Source organism: Arvicola amphibius, chromosome 2 (genome assembly GCF_903992535.2).
Source record: "Arvicola amphibius chromosome 2, mArvAmp1.2, whole genome shotgun sequence".
Classification (NCBI taxonomy): Eukaryota; Metazoa; Chordata; class Mammalia; order Rodentia; family Cricetidae; genus Arvicola; species Arvicola amphibius.
Genome location: NC_052048.2, coordinates 59,756,618 through 59,774,293, shown reverse-complemented (window position 1 = coordinate 59,774,293; position 17,676 = coordinate 59,756,618). Strand labels below are relative to the sequence as shown.

General features: G+C 53.4%; 1 protein-coding gene across 1 annotated transcript; it reads right to left on the bottom strand.

Annotated features, from left to right (window-relative positions):
- Positions 1-1,625: 1,625 nt before the first annotated feature.
- LOC119807473 (histone H1.10) lies at positions 1,626-2,540 on the bottom strand. Its single transcript, XM_038319455.1, has one exon. The coding sequence runs from the start codon at positions 2,538-2,540 to the stop codon at positions 1,974-1,976; it is 567 nt and encodes a 188-aa protein (XP_038175383.1). The 3' UTR covers positions 1,626-1,973.
- Positions 2,541-17,676: the final 15,136 nt, after the last annotated feature.

Genomic DNA, 17,676 nt, shown 5'->3' with positions numbered 1-17,676 from the left:
AGAAGCCCTCCAGCTGCTTGGCATTGAATCTGTCTCCATCTCAAACTGAAGCCAAGTTAACAACCTACCTAAGCACTCATTGGCCAGGTCTTAGGTCACATGACCACCCCTGGGGCTGGAGGGGTTCAGCATTCCCCCAGCCCTGTAACCTGACATTGGGGTGGGCTTAGTCCCTAAAGGACTTGTACAATGTGCAGGGGCCCTGACTTACTCTGCTTAATGGTTTTGTTAACTTGACCCAAGTTAGAGTCGGCTGAGAGGAGGGAACCTCAGCTGAGAAAATGACCCCCAAGATCAGATTGTAGGCAAGCCTGTAGGACATTTTCTTAATTAGCGATTCATGGGGGAGGGCCCTGCCCATTGTGGGTGGTATCACCCCTGACTGGTGGTACTGGGTTCTATATGAAAGCAGAGTGAGCAAGCCAGGAGGAGCAAGCCGGTAAGCAGCATCCTCCATGTTCTCTGTGTCAGCTTCTGCCTCCAGGTTACTTGTTTGAGTTCCTGCCTTGGCTTCCCTCAATATAGTGATAGTTACGATGTGCAGACCAAATAACCCTTTTCTTCCCAAATGCCTCAGTCATGGTGCTTCATTACAGCAACAGAAACCCTAAGACACCTATTGAGGAGTACTCTGTGTGCTTTGATGTGGGCATGGGATGAAAGCCAGAAGCCAAGAACCAACATCTCCAAGGGATGGGATGCCTTCCAGGGGCTGGACAATGGGCAGCAGCACGAGGGGGTAAGCCCTTGGAAGGCAGGAGTGTAGCGGGAGTTAGGGAAAAACGACAGTTCAAAAGGCGCCGAGGAGCCCCAGAGCTCAGGAAATGTCTCCAAAGAGGGTTAGCAGGCAGACGGGAGACAAGGTAGGGATTTCACCCTGCTGGCTGTAGAGTACTGGGAACACTCAGATAGGCAAAGCCAACCGTAGTCTTCAGGAAACTTTAAAAAATATCCTTGAGGCTGGGCAAGGCTGTTCCCTAGGCCTAGCCCCAGTCATGGCCCTGTGGACAGGGCCTGAGCCTTCTGGGAGTCATTACCTCAGTCACTGACCACCAGCTTGGGGAAGGTAGAGCCCAATTCCACATGGTAGTTGGCCATGCCTTTTTCAGGGAACCTTCAGTCAGGTACCAGACTTCAAAAGGCAGTGAAGTGACCACTTTGTTCAGGTAGCTGGGTCTGCCTCATGTTCACACCTGCCAAGAAACGCTGGGCCCTTCCCACCCTCAGCTACTGACCCAGGGCCCTTCCCCACTTTTTAAAAGTGACAGAGAAATAGCACCCCGTATCTCTTCCCTAACCTGGCCCCAGCTCACCCCCACCTCGTACGTGTACACACTGTTCTAGCTAGAACTTTGCGGGTTTTCCATTTGCAAAATTGTCCAGTTAGACCAGACCCTGAGCTCTAACCCCCAACAATGTGGCCAGCTAATCAGTATACGCTGGACAGCGCAATGATCCAAGCCTGGGAACGCACTCTCTTCACACTTCTTATAGGTGCTGTGTTCTCTGCTGGCCAGCGTCTCAGGGCACACCTGTCCCACTTCCGCCAGCGCGGGCTGCCAGTTGTCAGGCTGAGTTTAGAAACCTCGACTTCCCCCACAGCCCCACAAGACAACGACAAGGGGTCAAGGTTGGAACCGTTTATTGCGCCCCAGGAGGGCGGCGGGCGGAGCAAGGCGCCGCGCAACCGGAGCGCGGGGCGGCCAGCGGCGGGCAAGGCAGGCAGGCGCCGCCAGGCCATTGGCGCCGCCGGGCCGGTAACCATGACGACGGCCGTTGCCAAGGGTGAGAGCCAATGGAGGCGTCGCCAGGGCCGTTTCAAAAACCTAAAGCAAACAGAACGCAGCATCGCTGGGGGAGGGGCGGGAAAGGGACAGGGAGTGGGGGACCTGGGCCAGGCCGAACCGTACGGAACCGGTACACCGCGGGGTAGAGACTGAAAAACTTGACAACGTCGCCAGACCGTGGGGGCGTCACTTGCGGCCCTTGGGCACCTTGGGCACGCTGGGTTTGGCCGCCTTCTTCACCTTCTTCGCGCCGGCAGCCGCCGCCGCCTTCATGCCCTTGTGCGCGCGCCGCTCGGGCTGCGGCCTGGCCGGCGTCCTGTCTGCAGCCGCCGGGCGAGCCTTGGGCGCGGGGCTGCTGGCCGCCGAGGCTCCGCGCCGCTCGGGGCCGCCTTCCAGCTTCTTGCGGTTCAGCTTGAAGGAGCCGTTGGCGCCGGTGCCTTTCACCTGCAGCAGCGTGTCGTTCTGCACCAGTGCCCGGATCGAGTATTTGAGGTAGGTGCGCCCGTTCTGCTGGTCGAACCACGCCACCTTCCTGGCCTCGGCGTAGATGCGCGCCAGGGACGAGCCGCCGCGCTCGCCCAGCCTGCGGATGGTCTCCACCACCAGCTGGCTGTACTTGCCCGGCTGGTTCTTCTTGCGGTTCTTCCTTCTCTTGGGCTGCGCGGGCGCCGCCGGGCCGCTCGCCTTGGCCGTCTTGCGGGCCGTCCCGTCGGCGCTCGTCCGCGGCAGGGCCTCCTCAAGCTCCACGGACATGGTGGCCAGCGGGTTAGTGGCGGGCGGCGCGCGGTAGCCTGGGGGCCGCGCCGGAAAGAGGAAGGCGAGGGGCCTCGGCGGCGCCGGTGGGCTGGGGGCGCGCGGCGGCTCCAGGCGGGAGCGGCCGCGGCCGGGCCTAGGACCGGGCGGCAGGGCTGGGGCGCGGGCGGGGGCCGGGCCGGCCGCGGCGGGGCTCGGGGGTGGGATGCGGAGAGCCTGCGGGGAGCGCGGCGGGTCTGCGCCGGCTCCTGAGCTCTGGGCGTGCGCGCTGCGCTCTGGTGGGGAGCGCGTCCCGCTCTGCTTTTATTTCCCCGTGGCGGACCACGTTGAGAACAACAACAGCCTGGGCGCAGGCCAGCGCCAACTTGTGCTTCTTGGAGTGCCTTCCGCGGCCGCTGGCTCCTCCGCCCGTGGCTTCCGGGCGCGGCTGCACCCTCAGCAGTGTGCCCTGGCCAGGGTCCGAGCCCGCTGCGCGTCGCAGAGGCAGCCTGCACCTAGGAGGGGCTTTGCGGAGGGGCACAGAGGTGTGTACCCCAGGCTACACGAGCGTGGAGGAGGGGGGCGCACGGTTTGAGAACGATTATCGTGGGCCCAGGGCGAGACCCCAAGGCCCAGAGCTTTGCAGGGGGCAGCCAAGGGTGCTCCTCTGGCACCCGATTTAGGTCTGGGCCCCGGGGACCACAGGCCTACCCGCAGGCTGGGCTTTAATTTGTCCCAACTAACACAGGGTACGCCCTCATGCGGCCGACAGGAGCAATGCGAAGAACGAGAAGGTTCTGGGGCGGGGGTCTCCTTTGGATCCTAAGGAGACAGCAGAAGGGAGGTGCCCTGAAGTTGCTTGCTTGGGATCTTGGGCTCTAGGCACCAGACGTCCCAAGGACGTGTCAGCGCTGGTACGACCACAAGGGCCTCTCCCCAGACACTGCTTCACCATTCCCTGGCACCAAGTACCCCATTTTGTGATGCTTAAGTAGCTGTCCCTGGTCCCATCTAAACGAAATGGGGGGCTTCTGGATGGACAAGTTGTAAGGTTATGAGCTCCAGAGGCATGTCCCTGAGAGGGTGTGACAGGGAGTGGCTTTGGGGGTTGAATACTGCAGCATTTGGTAAGGGAGGGCTTGTAGGTAGAGAAGGGAATGAATGGTTCAGGCAGTGGCCAGCCTGTGAAGGACATAGTAGATACCTCCTAGAGACCATGCCAACTTTACGCTGATAGGTGTCAAGCAGGTCCCTGGCCTCTTGAGTGAGGGGAGAGTTTGCCTGGAGATCAGGAAGGCCCTAACTCGCTCCACTGGTCTCATGAAGAAAGGGAGACTCAAGATTCTTGGCCATCAGAGATGCCTTTCAAACTACTGGGTCCACCTGCCTCTCCCCCACCCCTGTAGTCAGTTTTTCTTTGGGTCGCCAGCTCACAATTAATGACATGAAGACTTACTAATTGTGAAAGCTCGGCTGTAGCTCAGGCTTGTTTTTAACAAGCTCTTATAACTTAAATTAACCCGTTTCTCTTCATTTATTACTTGCCACCCACCCTGCTTCCTCCATATCTTCTCGAATCTCTCAGTACCTCCATTCCTGTTCCTTCTTCCTCTCTCTGTCCTGAAGTCCCGCCTATACCTCCTGCCTAGCTATTGGCCATTTAGCTTTTTATTACACCAATCACAGCCTCACACCTTCACACAGTGTGCAGATATGCCCCAACACACCCCATCAAAGGAGGGGTGGTAAGGATCATCAGGAAGTAGGCAGGGGTTTAGCAGAGATCAGAGCCAGAATTGCCCCCATTGTCCTCAGGAGGAGACCCTATGGAACTCGTTCACCGAGACACAGTCTGTGTGGGGAAGCTCTCTCCTGGACTCAACCCGCTATTTCCAGAGCAGCTCATCCTGGTGACTTCAGACACCTTGGGCTGATGGCACCCACTCCTCCTCCCAGCAAGCAGAAACCTGATGCCTCCTGATCTGTGCACTAGGATGCTGCCCACAGGCTCACCTCGAGCTTCAGGCAGAAGGGCTGATTTGTCTTTCACCCCTCCCGGCCAGACTGTTGGTTCTTGTCAGTTTGTGGTAGGATAGCCTTGGGAAGAAAGGGAAGGTGCCATGAGGAGAGCCCCTCCCTCTTGGTCTAGTTTGTCTTTCTTGATAAGAGTCAAGAAACTTCAATACAACTGCTAAACCCTAAATTGCCCACAAAAATATACTTTTCATAAGACATTGGCGCATCAGATGAGCTGCCGCTGGCCAGGGACACAATGTCACCTTCAGTCATGTCAGCTTGGCACTTCTCTCGTGGCTGACCTTCAGATGCAGCTCTTAGAAACATCTTATTTCGTTTGCAAAATGAGTTTTGTTTGTTTGGTTTTTGAGACAGGGTTTCTCTTTGTAGCCCAGACTGTCCTGGGACTGGCTCTGTAGACCAGGCTGGCATCGAACTCACTGAGCTCCACTGGCCTCTGCCTCTCAAGTGCTGGGATTAAAGGCATGGGCCTCCACTGTCTAGCACAAAAGACAAATTATTTAAGATTTTAAAAAGTGAGCCAGATCATATAATTTTTAGCCCACTCTTAAGCTCTACTTGCATTTTAAGCTTCGCTTAAATCTTTAAACCATACTGTAAATGATCTCCTCTGGAGAATGTAACTTTAGAAAGTTGTTATAAAGACAACACACACACACATGCATGACTTGGTGTCTTTCTCAGTCATTCTGTACCTTATTCTCCCAGACAGGATCTCCAGCTGCTAGCCCGGCTGGCCCGCTAGCTCCAGGCATCTGTTGTGTCTGCCTTGGCAGTGCTAGATTTACAGATGTGCAGACAGACCCAGATGGGCACCAGGGATTGGCTCTCAGCTGCTCTCACCCAGTCCCCTCCCCTCCCCCTCCGTTCTTCCTCTTTCCTCTCCTTCCCCCCTTCCTTTCCCTCCTTTCGCTTCCATGCCCCTGTCTTGGGATTGCGGATTACCAGTAGGTGTGTCGAAGGCCACAGACAGCTCCACACCATCACATTCAGAGTTCCCTTCAGTTTTTAGAGACCTCTGCTCAGGCCCAATTAGTTTGTGGTTTTGCTGTAGAAAGAATGAGGACTAGCCATTACGAAGTGGAGCTGGAGATGGGCTAGAAGGATGCTCGAGAGAATGAGACACAGCTTCCCTGAAGGAGTCAGGATCCCTAGCTGTATGTACCATTTGGTGGCTCTCAAGTTACATCTCAAAAGATTGCTAAGAAACCCTCCTTCCTTTTCCCTTCCTCCATGCATAAAGCGTGTGGGGACACACTCACACGTGTGTGTGGGTGTCTTCTTGTCATGCTTCACCTTAGTTTTTAAAGATAGTTTACTTTGTCTATATGAGTGTTTTGCCTGCATGTATGCCTGCATGTGTGCAGAGGTCAGAAGAAAACTCTAGGAACTGGAGTTACAGATGGTTGTGAGCCGCTGTGTGGCCGCTGGGAACTAAACCTGGCTTCTCTGTAAGAAGTTAACTGAGTTAACTCAGCGCTCTTAACCTCTCAGCTGTCTCAGCCTGACCACCTTGTTTTCTGAGACAGGGTTTCTCACTGGACCTAGAGCTATTGTGATAGACTGGCTGGCCAGTGATACTCCAGGCTCTGCCTGTTGCTGCTGCCATTATTGGGACTCTAAAGGCATGCTGTCTTCCTGGGCTTTTATGGGGTGCTGGGGATTTGAACTCAGATACTCATATTTTTCACATCTTTTTTTGATGCCTTGGCTGAGATTACCTGGTTAGCTAAAACCCAGAGCCACGAGGACTGCAGAGGGTGCAACGTGTGTGTCTTCCCTGTAAATGTGTGTCTTCCCTGTAAATGTGTGTCTTCCCTGTAAATGGGGTTCCTGGTGAGAATCGTGGAAGATGCCGGCTGATAGCTGGGGAAAGAGACAGCCTTAATCAGTTACTCGTGTTGGAATTCTTGCTTCAGCCGGATTCTGGGATGAGGGGCTCCCCTCTTTTCTCATGCCCCATACTTTCCCCTACCTTTCTCTCCTCCCTCACTTTTAACTGTCTGAATATTGAGCCTCTCTAGCTTTTCTCCACTCTCATTCTGAAGTGTTTTTTGAGAAGCAGGCAAGGACCTCCCTTCACCTAAGTGGAGGTCTCCAGGCAGTGCTGGCCGCTGTGTTGGGCTGCGTATTCCTGATGCTGCTGACAGTCAACCTGCCCCATATCTGTCCAAGCCTCTACCCTCACCTCACCCCACATCTGTGAGAGGGACGTGGTGCCAGCCTCTGCTAATAGACTCCAGTGGCTATGCATCCGGCAGGGTGAGCCCTGCAGCCACCGGTCCAGGCTCCTCCCTGGCTCTAGCTTCAGCTGCTAGCCCTTTTCTTCCTTACACTCCCCTGAGGGTTCCTGCCTCGAGGCAGCTGCACGTGGCAGTCTCAGGGCACACAAAGCTGCCTCCCAGTATTGTTTCCTTCATGGCCTTCCCGCCATCAGATGTGCTTCTCTGTTAGCTGTGGGCTTGGCTCTGGCTTGTGGGGTTTTGTTGTTATTGTTGTTTTTGTGTCTGTATGCATTTTTTTCTAGACAGAGACTTGCTATTTAATTTTTTAGAATTGTATTTAGTGAGGTGGAAAGGGAGGGCCTTCATGCCACCACGTGTGTGTGTGTGTGTGTGTGTGTGTGTGTGTGTGTGTGTGTGTGTGTGTAGGTCAAAGGACAGCTGGTGAGAAGCAGTTTTCTTTCTACCATGTGTGTGCTAGGGATCAAAGCAGGCTTAACAGCAATCCCAACCCCACGACTTGATAATTTGCCTGATGTGAGCTCCCCACACCCAGTCAGACGGCATTTGAAGTGAGTGACCCTTCTCTTTGACGTTCCTGTAACGGAAAGTTTTTGGGGACTGGACTCAAGGAAGACACTGAGGCTGATTGCCATTGGAGTAGAGGATTTATTTGGATATTAATACTATGGAAAGAGCATGGTGGGGCTCCGAGGAGAGCGCTCAGGCCCTTGAGGCAGAGTGGAGTCCCTTCTTAGTGGTTTCAGAGTGAGGAAGGTTTTCTGCCTGGCAGCTGAGTAGGCACAACACCAGCTCGCACGCCAGGGAAGGAATGCTGAACACCAAAGCTGTAAGAACAGTTGGGAGGGATGGCAAGGCTAATTGGGCCGAGCTCATTACATTCAGAGCGCTCTCATGTTCTGGAGTCTGGCAGTCTGCTGGCTGTAAACTTCCTTCAGGGAATAATTAGTGTGTCCTGCCATTCTCTTGGAAACAGGGCACCTGAGTCTGTCAGAGGTCCGCACATACACAGACTCGCCATTCCTCCAGGGCAGCTGGAGGAGGCTGCTGCAGGTAACATTCTGGTGAGCTCATCTGACAGCTAATCACTGGCAAGAGTGGAGGTGGTCTCCAGCAGCGGCTCTCACCCTTCCTAACGCTGCAACTCTTTAATACCCCCAGACAGAAAAGTATTTTTGTTGTTAATAAATAACTAATTTTGTAATGTAAGTATCTGTGTCTTCCGATGACCTTGGGCGACCCCTGAAAAAGAATCATTTAATCCCATAGGGGTCGCGACTGTTGACACTTATATGCTCCTGCTGCATTGGAATGTTTCCATGAATCTCCTCTTGGGGAAAGGAAAAGGCTGAATGTAGAGGGGAGCTTGTTTTCTGGAAAGAGATTTCAGATTCCGACAACGTGTCTGACCTCTGTGCTGGACAAGATGGTAGGTAGGATGATGCTGGGGCTCTTGTTGGGTCTCTTTGTTCCCCTTCCCTGTACGGTCACTAAATCTTTCTTCTCTACTGCTTCTTTGATAGACCTGTTGAGTACTGATGGCAGAACTTCTTGGACTGCTAAGGCCCAGGCCCTGGTTCTAACAGCTTGAGTACCAGTCTCATATTCATGTAGAGAAAGTAGCTTCAGAAAATGATTGACAGGAAGCAAAGTACAGCCTGGTTGAAGTGATACACACAGACTCAGGGAAGGAAGACCAGGATTAAGATCCCACAACTTTGACTGAGTGGGGGGGCACCTGTTCCCTACAAGCTGAAAGGTCTTGAATAGTGGGGTTCAGAGAGGACAATGAGAGGGATTGTGAGGGTAAGGAGTTCATTAGAAGAGTTATTAATGCCATGGACAGATAGCAACATGGCTGTCTGCAGACAGAGTCTGGGTCCCTGAAGGATGAGGGTTCACAGCCTGAAGTCAGGCTCTCTCATTTTGCAGCAAATAACAGGGAAGGGGGAGAGGATGGGGTGTGTGTGACCACAGTAGCCACAAGTGAGAGATCTGGGCACTTGGAAGTCTGTTAGCTAGAGATTGACAGACAGTGCCCTCACTGGGGTGCCCATTCATATCTGGCGGGTGGGGGGGGCAGGGGGGAGGGAGAGGGTCTGCTGTAGGTGTGACGTTGAGTTCAGTTTGGGTTGTAACAGGCAGAGCCTGGCAAAGGGAGGGAGGGCCCGTGCTGCTCTGAAGTCCTGGCTGTGTGTGCCCTGGCCTTCTGCAGTGGCCAGCAAGATGGGGTGAGGGAGAGGTGCTCCCCCTTTAGGAACATCAAGTGGCTTTAGGCCTGGATGGGAGCACAAAGGGGAAGTTCTCAGCCACTAGGATGGTGGGAAGGTGCCTTTAAGATGCAAATGAGTATCGTGAAGCCGCAAGAGGCCTTGTTATTCAACTGGGACCCCTTTTGTCTCCACTCCCTAGTTTGGGCAATAATGGGGGGCTTGCTGGTCAATGGTAAGAGCCTGGGGGGCCCCTCCAGATTGGGAGATGAGCAGAGGGGTTGCAGTGGGATTCCAGATGTGGGCAGACCCCAGCTGCAGACAGTCCTGGCTATGCTGGAACCTAGCAGAGGCTTTGATGTTCTGAGGAAATGTGTCCTAAAGAGGCCCCTGTGGAAAGGATCATGAGCCAGCAGGCCAGGGCTTCACCATGGAGACCCTTGCAGCCTAGGTGTAGAGTTCTGATTCTGGGTGCTGGGCCTGAGAAGCTGTACCAGAGTCACTGCTCTCTCTCGCCTACCCCACTCCAGAGCTGTGCAGGGCCATGCAGAGACTGGAGGATGGGGGTGGGGCCCCGCACCCCCACCACCCCACCCACCACCCCACCCCCACCACCCCACCACGCGTGTGCGCACGCGCTGTGCTCAGTATCTTGGACAGCATCGCACTACTGGCCTAGGCCAGGTCTAGATTCCTTTCTCATCCCCTTCTGCTCTTTGTGTGCCTTGAGCCCCATTTCAGCTTCTGGTGCTGTAGTGCGCACAGATCTGAGTTTGGAGGGCATCTGCTTAAATGTCCAGGAGTATTGTTTGACATGTGAGCTGGGCTTGCAGAGTAGAGCGGGAGAGACAAGTGGTTAGAACAGATAGAGGGGGGGTAGAATTTGGAATCAAATTTTGTGGGTGACAGCAGCCAGCATAAACAAATGATCGGGACATAACATGTCATATCTTATCAGTTGGTTCCAGAGGCTGAGGCCCTGGGAAGGGAGCTCGTTTATGCTGCTCCTGGGTTTCGGCAGATGAATGAACTAGGAGGACACTATTGCTCCCAGCGTCTAGAGAAGATTTTCATTGTAGAGCTAAGGGAGAAAGCAGGCAGAGGGGAGAGTCCAGGCTGACCTTGAGGGGGAGGAGCAAAAGAGGCAGCCTGGGCTAAGAGACCTAGAGGCCTCTTTAGCCAAAACGATGGGGTTGGGGGGCGGAGGAGGAGCACAGAAGCCCAGCCCTTGGGTAAGAAGAGCTGGAGTCACAAGCACTGAGTGTGCGGGCAGCTGGCCAGTGTCCGCTTTGATATGTTAATGGACACCTCAGCCATTTGTCCAGTGTTTGAGACCTAACAAGGGACACATGGATAGTGATAGAAATAGAGGCAGTTTATTAAGAAAGAAAAGGGCACTCTTGAGGGTGGCAGCAATGCCAGTGAACTGGGAAAAGCCACCTGGCACCAGACTTCTCATCCTTTATGTTATTAACATAGCAGCTGCCTTCTGCACTTGTACAGTGTGGGCTTTCCTTTAGCATGGCTAGGTGGGCGTCCCGGCTTTCTTTGCTAACTGACTTACATGTCAGTCCTGATGCCTCTTTCTCCATACTCCTGCTGTGCCACCACAGTAACCCCCCTCCCCCAGTGGTTTGCCACTCTCCTCAGGCTCTTGGGAAGACCAGCTTAGGGAGCAGCTCTGCTGAACCCCGACGTAATTTCATTTCCTGTTTTCCATTCTCCCTAGAAGTTCCTGCTTCTTCTCTTGCTGTCCATGCTGACCACCTTGTGTGCCTGCTACCTACCCTGGGCCCTGCCACCTGCCCCATGACCCTTAGTTTGGAATTGCTGCTTCCTGTATTCTGACTCCAAAAAGGTTGTTCAGGGGTGTGTTAATAAAGACCCATTCCTAGGCCGCATCCTAGATGTCCATGCTCAGCACCAGAACTGGAGGCCCTTCAGCCTTCCCACTAAAGCCTTGGACATCCAGTTGCTTTGGGGAAAAGGGTCCATCTTCACCAGGTGCAAGTTTACGGTCTTGGTGGGGGCTGTTAGCCCTGCTTGAACTCTCCCAGTGGCTCTGATCACACCTTGTTTTTGTCCCTGAAGAAGTGATGGGGGTCCCTAAGGAGCTGGGATGGGATGAGAGGCCACTGTGGAAGGGCCTAGGTAAGACCTGTGAGCTAGGCTCCCCATCTTGCTGGACCACTGATCTCACTTGACTGGGGGAAGGAGGCAAAAACTTCAACCTAGGACAGCAGAGCAGGCCCTGGCAGTGGTTCCTGAGAGCAGTATCAAGTAGCTGGGAGAGAGTATGAACACTCGAGAGACTGGCTAGTGACAGGTAGCGACTCTTTACTGTTGGGCCCATTTAAGCAGTGCTCTCGCTTTCTGGGATCCTGGCATTAGCGAGAGGAAGACTCGATAACTTACTACTACTAAACAGCCCGGCACATAGTAGGCCCTCAATAAATATTTGTTGGATGAATGAGATGTGACTCAAAGCCAAGAACAGATTTTGGGTGTTTCTGAATCTTTCATGCCACCATCTCCACAGGGGATCCAGGACCAAAAGCTTCATGGGGTCTAGGGCACCCAACAGGGCAGGTGGTGGGACCTCACCTCAGAACCTAGCATAAAGGTAATTGTGGCTCTTGTGAGGGACACAGAACTTCCTTTTAATACAGAGAGCTCCTTGCCCCATTAGGGCTCGGGAACCCTGAGCTCCCCAACTTAGGAGCCGATCAGCAGCTGCTGGGGCACACCATTGCTTCTTCACTGCCACCACAGACACAGACACGGGCAGCGTCACAGGCTGGGTATCAGCGGCGTCTGACTGCAGGTGAGCTGGTGACACTTCTCTGCCGAGATCCCGGTGCTCCAGGATCCTGGCCCCTGCTGACCTCTTAGGCTTTGTCTTCTGCTCCATGCTCCTCCTTTGCTATCCCTCAGCAGGCTGTTCTGATCCCTTTTCATTTAGGCTTTGCCTGCAGTACCCATCCCTCTGTCACAGACTTGGTCTCTACAATGCCAAGTGATAGAGATCGAGAACGGTCACTCTGTCTTGGACTATATTTATGAAAGATTAAAAAGCAAAGCAAACCTCACCAAGCCCATCCCTCCTGGCACTGCTGGAACACCTCAAAAGAGGATCTGTCCTCTGTTCTCCTAGGACAAGAGTGTCTATGAGAGATGGCCTTTAGGAGGTGCCCTTGTTCCAGCCTCCATCTCACATGAAGAAACTGAGGTCCAGCAAGAGGTGGGGACCAGGATGCGTATCTGGAATATCATCCAAGCAGATTTCCTAGGTCCTGCCCTCGCCCTTGCAACTGTCCAGCTAGCAGGGGGTCACACAGAGGCACCTGGCAGGCCACCTCATAGAGGATGGGAAGCCGCAGAGTTGGACACAGGGTACAGAAGGGTACCTCAGCCTCCCGGGTCTCTGGCTCAAAGACAGCCCTTAGGTATCCCAAGCGGACTCTGCATATGTGCCACTGGCAACAGTCCCGGAAACTGTCTAGCCTCAGGAGACAGGGTGTGTGTGTGAGTGTGTGTGTGAGTGTGTGTGTGTGTGTGTGTGTGTGTGTGTGTGTGTGTGTGTTGTTTGCTGCTTCAGTCCTGAGCTCTGCCTGCACTGTGAAAAGTCCACAGGGCTCTGTAACCCCCCAACCAGCTTATCATTGTTGACATCACAGAAGAAACTAATTAGTTTTTCTGATAATTCTCGACTCTGGGTCTTCTCTGTTTAAGGTCAACAACTAATGTAAACATGCCCAATAAAACCCAGCAAGTATTTGAGACACTGTCCACCATGAGAAGCAAAAAGGCCATTTTTTCCCTTTATCAGTGAGTACTGCATAAGGAAGAGAGCATATTTGGTAGAAAATGTTCATTTTAAAAATTTTTGAATACTTCTCTATTTCCCCTCCCCACTCAACACCCCCCCCCCCATACACACACAAAAGTTTCAGGCCTTGACCTGGACAAAGAAAATTTCAGTTCTGTGACCCATACTTTTCACCCTGAAAACTGTATTGTGCATTGTCTTTATTTAAAGGGGACTGAGCTGGCTCAATAGTGAGTTCTTTCCTAGTAATTGAGGGCCTAGGTTCTATCCTGCCACCAAAAAGAGAAGAAGTTCATCAAAATCAATAGACTGGTTTTCTCCCTAGAAGTCTTCAGAGGAGATTTAGGCGAATTTTACTTTAAAGTTCAGGAAAGAATATGCATTCTCATGTAAAAAGCATCCACCAGCAGCACTGAGCTGGCTGTGGGGTGACCCACTGAGCACAGCCTGACACAGCCGAGAGGCAGGAGCTCTCCTCTTTCTGGAAAGTTTTCATAGTTGCCTTAACTATTCATTTGGAAGCAAGGGCCAGAGTTCTTGTCTGGGGTAAATGGTACAGCGAGTAGCGAGTCCCTAAACTTTTAGGCAGTACAAGAACATGCTTTTCACACACACACACACACACGCACACACACACACACACACACACACACACACAGTCCTGCCTCCCCACCCCTAGCCTCAAATAAAAAGGTGTTTTTGGTTTTGTTGCTTTTTAGTGGCATCATTCCCATGCTATCCCTAAGTAGAGGGTCAGCACAGCAGAGAAAGCCAGTGACTGGGTTCTTTCATTCCTGGGTGGCCTGGGTCAGGGCCAGTGCCATGGACAAAGGCTTTGGGCACTTTTATAGGCCTCAATGACAAAACCTCAAGAATCAGACTTTTGAGAGCCAGACACGATTTTATAGGCATTGCACCGAAGAATGGGGAGGGCAGAGGCAGGAGGATCTCTATGTTTGAGGCCAGCCTGGTCTACATAGTGAGTTCCAGGACAGCCAAGGCTATGTAAAGAGACCCTGTCTCAGCAGACAGCTCCTGCCCTGGAAAAAAAAAATGGGGGAAAGAATCAGCCTCCTGGAGTATCTTGGTCCACAGATGCATTGATCGGAGGAGTTCCTGCCCTTGCCCCATCCAGCTGGGTCTATTGTTGCCATAGGTCCTACTCCTGTGGGGATGAAATCCAATGTCTCTGGAGCGAGGTGTCAGGGTCCTGCCTTTCTAGAACACTCATTTCTACCTGGGGGCCTTTCCGTGGTTTCCGCTTTGCACTAATGTCTCCAAATACTCCCCCCTGCCCTGTCCCTCTCCAAACCCCCCATCTGAAGTAGGGTTGCCTGGCCCCATTCCTGTGCCTTTTGCATGTCTTTCCTTCGGGGCACTTCAGGTCCTGTGCCTTCCTGTGCTAGCTAATCTCCTCTGGTCCTATCGGCCAGTCTGTGGAACCGAGTCCTATGTAACTGGGACTCATGCTCACAAATGGTCATTTGCTTAAGTGAGCTAGGAAGGGCCTGGGTCCTGATGCTGGGTGCCCTAGGTGCTGCCAGAGGTGTGGCAGGCAATCCACAAGGTCGCTCCCAGCCCAGGCTAGCAGGGAGGAAGAAAGGGCTTGTTTCTGAGGTTGTCCTGGCCTGCAGAGGCCCAGATCTTAGGAAGAGACAGTCGCCTTTCCCAGGTTTCAGGCCCTCCTGCGGGAGGCAGCAGCACCCAGTGCCCGACTGCCTTGAAGTTCAGCGGTTGGCCGTTGGGTAAACGTTGAGAGCGCCCCACCCCTTCTCCTCCCTGTCTCCATGGATACCCACACTTCCCCCACACATCAGTCAAGGAGGCGGGTCCCCAGTGCGGACAGTTCACAAAACCACTGTCTCCTCACCGACCTTCTCCAGGGAAGCGCGTGGGGGTGTTGGAATGCTTGTTGCCGGACCAGCCCTGCTCTAGTGTTCTTTGCAGCCCCGTTCTCCGTTTGATCTGGTGAGTGGTTTCCTAGCAGAAGCCAGGGAGGGCTCAGAGGTTTCCCCTTGGGCTATATTCCAAGGCCATTGTCTTGGGGACTTCCCTCCCACACATCAGGTTACTGTACCTCCTCTTTACTCTTTGTCTAGAAAAGTGAGGCTAACCCACCTGCAAGTAGACAGGCACCTGGCAGAGCTGGCTTCTCCAGTGACCACAGGATGGAGCCCATTCCTGTGTCTCCCGGGCCTGTGCAGTCAGCACCTCTGGCCCATTATCTCAGATCCAGACCACGGGTCGCTGTGGGGTTAGGGACACTGGGACCAGTGATTCCCATACTTGCCTGGGACACATAAGCAGCCACATCAAGCACACCCCTAAGGTCTTTTTGTCCATGTGCTCACAACCCCAGTCTGGAGTTTGTTTCTGATCAATTTTGTCCCAGAAAATCACACAAACCAAAACCAAAACCAAACAAAAACTCTATAAACACCAAGACAGCAAAACAAAAACAAACAAAAAAAAATGCAAAGCAAAATACAGAGCACTCACTGGTCAAATTCCTCTCAGGACTGCTGAGCCTCCAGGGCCAGGGAGAAAGGGCAGTGAATGAAGCACCCTGTGATGGTGGGGCTGGAGGGGACAGAGGCCCTACCACGGTGAAGCCCAGTGTGGAAGCCAGGCTACATGTCCTGCTTGAGTATGGGTGTGTGCGTTTAACCTTATTTTCCCCCAAGTCTCACTAGGGTAGCGATAGCAGGGATTGCCAGAAGAGGGCGCCAGATTGCCTGCAGCTGGAGTTGTGAACAGCAGGGTGGATGCTGGAAATGAAACCCTGAGCCTCTGAAGGAGCAGGCTCTTTTCTTTCCACTGCTCTGTGCCCAGCCTAGCACCCAGGAGTCTAAGGCCCTGTTTCTCTAGGCAGCTGTCTTCTCTGGGTATATTTCTTGGGGGTTTACCAGGATTTCAGAAGAATTGACTTGACTGAAAATCTCGGAGGACTGAGTTGGTTGTGACCCATCTGGTACTCCAAGGGTCCCTTCTGAGCCAGGGAACACACTGACCACAGCTAGCATAGTGAACTCCTACTCCATCAGGAGTAGGAGAGTAGGGACTCGGGCTCTAATGGGGTGATCTGACCTTTTTATGGCTGGAAGGAGACTGATTCCTTGAGAACCAGAGTGGGTGTTTAGGCTGCCATTCCTAACCAAGAGGCTGGGCAAACTGGACCTCAAGAAATGGACAGCAAGGAATGGAGAGTTTTTCCAAGGAGGAAGGGGCAGAGAGGGCAGAGCCCCACTCAGTACACCTGGGGAAGGAAGGATCTCGGGATAGCTCAGTCCTCTACCAGATAGCTGGGTGCCTGGTGCCTGGCTGTGAGCACTCTGGTGGGCTGTGGGCCTGGCTGTGAGCACTCTGGTGGGCTGTAGGCCTGGCTGTGAGCACTCCGGTGGGCTGTAGGCCTGCCTGTGAGCACTCCCTCCGGTGGGCTGTAGGCCTGCCTGTGAGCACTCCCTCCGGTGGGCTGTAGGCCTGCCTGTGAGCACTCCCTCCGGTGGGCTGTAGGCCTGCCTGTGAGCACTCCCTCTGGTGGGCTGTAGGCCTGCCTGTGAGCACTCCGGTGGGCTGTGAATAGGTGTGTGCAGGACCTGGGGTAGGCTGGCAATAGGACGACTGCTCAGCTGCTTCCTATGTAGATACCGACGGTGACCATGGCATGGCCAGGCCGGGAGAGGTAGTGCTGAAGTGGAGTAGATGCCACTTAACCATGGGAAGCCATGGCCACTCTCACAGGGATTTCTGGAGGTAGTAGCCATGAGTGCTTGCATCTTTGTACCAATCAGATGTTCCCCACCCCACTAGGGGTGGCTTTAGGCCACTGAGGAGTCTCCCTCTCTGTTAGGTTATTGTCACAGGGGCCGCTGGATTCACGCTCCTGAGGTCACTGTGTGACAGGTGCTCCTTGAATACTTGTCCTGATGGTTGTGTAGTGAGATCCAAAGGGAAAGGTGGGGTACAGAGAGGGCAGGGGCCACTTGTTTGTCCCGGCCGCCCAGAACCGAAATAACCACACAGACACTGTATTATTTAAAGACACTGCTTGGCTCATTAGCTCTAGCTTCTTATTGGCTAACTCTTACATCTTAATTTAACCCATTTCTAGTAATCTGTGTATTGCCACTTGGCTGTGGCTAAAGTTCCGCCGTCCATCTCTGGCGGCTACATGGCTTCTCTGACTCCACCCTTCTTTCTCCGAGGATTCAGCTTAGTTTTCCCTGCCTACCTAGTTCTCCCTATCAACAGGCCAAAGCAGTTTCTTTATTCATTAACCAAGACAGAAGGTCCTCCCACATCAACTGTTGAACACTGGGCAGATTAGGTAGCAAATGACAGGCTCTGCATGTGTCTGAAACCTTGCTGGCCAGGTCTGAAAGGACCCGTGAGCTGCATGGAACCTATTTCGGTTGGATGACATTAGTTTCAAAGACAGGTCACATGTACTCTAGCAGTTGTGATCTGAGGACTAGATGGGAATATGGTGTCGGAGGCAAACCTGTGGGCTGTCAGCTGTGGCTGGCAATGGGCTAGTGGGCGTGGCTTGTGAAGGTTCAGAGGGAAGTGTGACTCAGGGCTGTTCATGTGACCCATGGTCTCTGGTCAGCTGGGGTGGAGAATTGGTTGTGATTAATAAGAGAACAGTGTCATGGCGGTTAATCTTCTTCCGGGTCAGCACACGGCTGTGATAAGAGGGACCAAGGCTGTATCCCATGCTGGCAGCTAAACTTTAGTGGCAAGAGAGCTGTGGGAAATGCCATCTGTGGAATGACCCCACAGACAGTGGGAGGTGTGCAGTGGAGCTGGCCTGAGCCTGAGGCCAACTGTGCCACAGA

Coding starts and splice junctions, on each gene's coding strand:
- LOC119807473 (XM_038319455.1), bottom strand. CDS start 2,540: ATGTCCGTGGAGCTTGAGGAGGCCCTGCCGCGGACGAGCGCCGACGGG.